This window comes from Lolium rigidum, chromosome 4, assembly GCF_022539505.1.
Source record: "Lolium rigidum isolate FL_2022 chromosome 4, APGP_CSIRO_Lrig_0.1, whole genome shotgun sequence".
In the NCBI taxonomy this organism is placed as follows: domain Eukaryota; kingdom Viridiplantae; phylum Streptophyta; class Magnoliopsida; order Poales; family Poaceae; genus Lolium; species Lolium rigidum.
In genome coordinates, this window is record NC_061511.1 from 7,247,050 (window position 1) to 7,252,337 (window position 5,288).

Consider the following 5,288-nt stretch of genomic DNA (forward strand, 5'->3'; position numbering starts at 1 on the left):
GGGTATTTATAGGGGTGGAGCTGAAAATTTGAACCGGAGCAACGGCTAGGCGACGTGGACCAATCGCGTCGCGGCACGTCGGCCTAGCCGTTGGGCACCGCCGCCCCACTCCCGCCCCGCTCCCGCCCACTCTCGCCCGCTTCCGGCCCGCCTCCCCGCCCGCCTAACGCCCCCTCTCGCCCGCCCTACCGCCCGCCCGCCTCCCGCCCCCACCCCGCCATCGCGCCGCCCCGCCTCCCTCCCGCCGCCAACGCGGCGCGCCGGCCGGGCGGGAGCGGGCGCTACCGCCGGCGCCGCCGCCGGCGCCCTCCCTCCCCGTCCCGCCCGCCTCCAGCCCGCCTCCCGCCCCGCCCCGGGCGGTAGCGCCCCGGCTACCGCCCGCGTTGGCACCAGCCTTAAACGTACAGCAGGGACCAAGCTGCGGGGACCCTGGGCCTCGGAGGGCTAGCCTAGGGTTTTAGGCCTCATCGACACGACGGAATGGGCTACCGCCACCTTCTCCTCGTCTCGCCGCCGGCGCAGCCACCGCCACCGCCGCCGCGCCTCTCCCTTCTCTCCCGCCCGGCGCGGGGGGCGGTCAACGCCGGTGCAGCCGCCTCGCTCGATGCCGCCCGCCCCCCGTCGGTGGTGGCGGCCACGCGGAGGAGGGCCGTGCTCCTCGTCGGCGTCTCCGTGCTCCCGCTCCTCCGTCTCCGCGACGCGGCGGTGGCCGCGCGCGCGGGCGCGCAGCCCTCCACGGTTGATCTCGTCACCGGTGAGTACTGTACTACTCTACTCTGCTCTGCGCGGGGATGATCTGTGTCGCTTTTAGTTCGAAATCTGATATGAGCGTTGACGAGCACATTCCTTGGAGCTGTCACCGAATTGGGGTGGCGAATTTAGGAGCATACAAAGTTTGCTCACCCAGGGGCAGGGGACTTCTGAAACTCTAGTTTGAAGCCTGATCCAAATGGGAAAGTCACCCAAATCTTGCACGGAAACAGCTGTTTAGCCTGTTCTGAACCGGCCAGACCGCCAGAATGCTAATTTCCAGTGTTATGAAATGGTCTTGCCAAATCATTCGGTCGTGAGAGTGCAGGTTCCCCGCATAAGAGTGATTCCCTGAAAACCTGTACCATGTGTTTGTGGATCATTTGGCTCCGTGCATCAATCAGTGCAGAATTCCGTCCTTCTCAGCAAAATGTATTTGTGGATCGTATGTCTATTTGGAAGTTGAACTCACGCAAATGCTTGAACTCTTTGGATTTTCTTTTGCTTACTGTTGTTAAATGTTAATCAACCAACTTCGAATGTAGTAGGCTACCTCCAGAATAAAATTTACATGCTGTTTGTTTCCTGTCAAATCAGTGGTGAAAAACGCCAATTGAGTTGGCATGCACCAAGCATTTTCTGCACCAGAAAGAGCACTAGTCATTGTTTTTATTCAGGAATGTAGTATGTAATGTCTAATTGAACTAGGTTTCAAATAAAATCTAATTGAACTGATCAATGGGTGTGTTGATCCCTTCACTTATGGACTGGCATATGAGTAAATCTAGCTTGATGAGACGAGTTCGTGAAACCGTAGTTACTCTCATGAATGTGATATTGCTCATTCTGGTGTGAATACTTGACTGAGTACAAAGGTACATCTATTTGTGTTTATGAACGACACCACTTTTTAATTGGTTGATGATATGATGCTTCTTTACACGTTTCAGTGTGGTCACATACCTAGGTAAGAGCATTTAATTTTTTTAGAAGTAGCATGTCATTTGAGAAGCACAGCAATAAAAGCCAAGTTTCTCCACATATGTACCCACCCTTTTTCATGCCCACACCCCACATGCTTGTGTTGAAATATAATCTGCTTTTTATCAGCCAGATTGCTATTTTATACCTGATACTGAGTTGTTGTTAAGTTTATCTCGATGTTCTTACAGATAAAAGGGACTTTCAGAAGACTGAGGGGATGCAGCCTGAAGAACCTTGGGCTGAACCACCCCAGCTTGAGGTGAAAGGATCATCTCCAGGGAATCCATTTGCAGATCTTCTGAATGCTATTGCAGTTATTGCTTCTGGTGTTCTGGCTGGACTTCTCGGTACTTCTCAACGGGAAAAAAAAGCATTGCAATCAACCATCTCAGCTGTATGCATCTACCAACCTTTGGTCAACATCTTATATCTATTGTCACTGTAGACCATTTTACATGCACATAAATAAAAGTTGTTCGCTACCCTATTACCTTGGATATCAGTGTTATGTGGCTGCTAGGGTTTGGGAGGGAGAGAGAGGGTTGCGAGGGCGCGAGAGGGCCGGCCGGGGGCCTTGCCCACGGCCGGTGGCAAGAGGGAAGGGATTTCCTTCTTAATTCTTGCTTGATTAGATTGATACATCTCCTCTCCATATATAGAGAGGTTTACTTGACTCCCAAACAAGGCTTACTTGACCCCTAAGCAAACCCTAAGACTAACGGGCCCAGGCCCATGACGTACTCTAACAATCACTATGCTACATACTCATGAAACAATAAAATGCTTCTGCTGCTGCAGACTAGCGTAGTAGCACACATTGATTTTATGACAAATTTGGTTCTTATCATGCATTTGCGCTATTCAATTTGGCATAGCACTTGATGTATATATGAATTGTGATGGATGCTAATATCTAAGACAGTCCTCTTTCTTTTGCGTATGGTCTTGTTGTCCGATAAATATTGCAAATTTAGTGTTCTTTGTTTTACTAGCAAGTTACCTTTGTTTCTGTGTAAGATTGAATTTGATTCAGTATCTGTGGTATGCATGCTGCGATAGGCTTCATAATGTTGACACTCATTCCAAGTGCTCTCGTCCACGAGTCCAAAGTTTTAACCAAAGGGTTATATATTTGAACAAATAAAAAATATGCTATATGCTTGCTGATTTTGTGTTCTTTAGCATGAACTACAATACTATGCACCTACTGCTTATACAGGGATGTTCCTGAATGCATATATCTCTGCCCCTTTGTAACATGATCTGTGTGTATTTGATAAAGCAATATGAGTTGCCTTACAGATACTAGATTGGCCTCCACAGTGTAGTGATTTGTGCATCAAAACGTTTTCTTGAGATTCATCTCTACGTATATTGAATTTGTGAAGGATTCTTAACTAATAAATCTGATTTTCTATTCCACCAGATGGAGATCAAATTGTCTGAAAATGAGGCAGCTATGTCTTTGCTTAGGGAGAACTACGAGAAAAAGCTATTGGACGAACAAGCAGCACAGAAGAAACAAGCTAGGATGCTCCTGGATAAGGAAGCTTCCCTTCTTGGTCAATTGGCTTCAACTAAGAGGACTGTAACATCCTTAAATGACGAAGTTAGAAAGGAGAGGGGGTTAGTTGAGCAGCTTAGACATGAGATACATGAACTTGAGAGTATCATTGCACAAGCAGAGGAAGACAAACATGCATTTGAAGGAAAAATGAGGGAAAAGTTGGAAACACTTGATATTTTCCATGACAAGGTAAATTTGCTTAGCCAAGAGGTAAATGACAAGGAGGGATACATCAGGGAACTTGGTTCATCACTTTCTTCCAAGGAAAATGACTACCAGAGCCTGCACTTGACCTACAATCAGACTAAAGAGGGCCTAGAACATGCAAATTCTAGATTAGAGCAACTGGAAAAGTATCTTCTTGCAGCTAAAGATGATCTAAAATCAAAGACATCCTTCATTGATTCACTGAATGAGGATGTCCAAACATTAAACACTTCAAAGGCCCATGCTGAAGAAACAATAAACCAGTTGTTAAAGCAGTACACAGACTTGGAAGCTGCTTCTCAGATGAGGGCATCTCGTGATTCTGAACTATTGTTCGATAAAGATGGTCAGCTGAATCAGCTCGAAGAACAACTTTCTACTGCATTAACTGAGCATAGTAAACAGAGAACTACAATTGCTGAGTTGAATAATGCATTGGAAGCTAATAGAACAATGCTAGTTAATGAAGTTGAGGTCCGGAAAAGTTTATCAGATCTTATTCAGTCCACTGAAGAGGCGCTTCAAGAATCCAGAAATGAGGTGTTGAAACTCTCTGAAGAGCTTAATGAACTAACTATATCAAACCATGACTTGTCAGCTCAGGTTTTAAAATACACAAATGAGTCTAATGAATTGAAACAGGCTCTGACTAACAAAGTAGAAGAAGCGGAATCAGTTTCTAAAGCTCTTTCTAGTGAACTGGCCTCAGTCAGGGAGACACTTCAAAAGACACAAGAAGATCTCGAAGTCACCTCTAATCAATTAGTGTCTGTTACAGAAGTGCATGATGAACTTAATAAAGAATTGCTGGATGCATATAAGAAGTTAGAGTCCATAGCAAATGAGCTTGTTAGTGAACGCATAAATAATGGTACTTTAAATAGGGAGCTTGAGGCATTGGTGAAACAATCTTTGGTGGATTCTGAAGCAAGAAGAGCTCTTCAATCAGACTTGGATGAGGCAACCATTTCACTAAATGAGGTGAATGAGAGTACATTGTTTCTGTCTAACAAGCTTGACAGCACCAATTCTAGGATTTTTGCTATTAAGGAAGAGAAAGAGGTGCTTTTAGCGGCTCTTGCGGAGCAAAAGAAAAGTACAGTCGAAGCTCAGAAAAATATGGCGGAAGCTCAGCATCTTATTAAAAGGCTTGGGTTGGAGAGAGAGAATTTTGAAATTAGGTCTAACAAGCTTGAAGAGGAATTGGCCACAGCAAAAGGTGATTTGTTGTGTCTGAGGAGGCAGATTACTGCAAATGGGCCACCAAATACAAATGTTCTGGGAACAAGCCCAACACCAAATTTCAGCCAACCTCTGAAAGGTCATGCTCCAAATACCAGTAATGCTGATGCTGGAGCTCATCATTCTGCTAACAAGATTTATAGAAGAAGAAAAGACAGACCATCAACATGAGCATTATCAGAACACTGGATCTATAATCACCAATCTTTCATTTGCTCTCACTTTATTAGAACGTTGTTTAGAACTTCCAAGCTTTGAAAGCTAGCATATTAGACTACTGTATGGTGATACTCTCTAGTGTTTCCAACTCTTTTTATTGTACCTCTCAAAAACCCTTAGGTAATTCCATATGGTAGATTTCAAGGGAACGAGAATGTACTGTGTACAAATGTGTTGTTGTCTGAATGCTTAATGGATTATAATATGATGACTCATGCTATCTTCCTACTAAAACACTTCAAATTGCATCTGTAATCTGCTTTTCCAGCAGTGCGAACTAATGCATTACTCTCATACTGTTGACCTGTCTATTTCATGT

General features: G+C 45.3%; 1 protein-coding gene across 1 annotated transcript; it reads left to right on the plus strand.

Moving 5' to 3' along the window:
• Nucleotides 1-442: 442 nt before the first annotated feature.
• LOC124708566 (MAR-binding filament-like protein 1) lies at nucleotides 443-5,065 on the plus strand. The gene is made up of 3 exons (XM_047240243.1): nucleotides 443-754; nucleotides 1,923-2,128; nucleotides 3,161-5,065. Exons 1-3 carry the CDS (start codon nucleotides 481-483, stop codon nucleotides 4,919-4,921), a joined length of 2,241 nt encoding a protein of 746 aa, XP_047096199.1. The 5' UTR covers nucleotides 443-480; the 3' UTR covers nucleotides 4,922-5,065.
• Nucleotides 5,066-5,288: the final 223 nt, after the last annotated feature.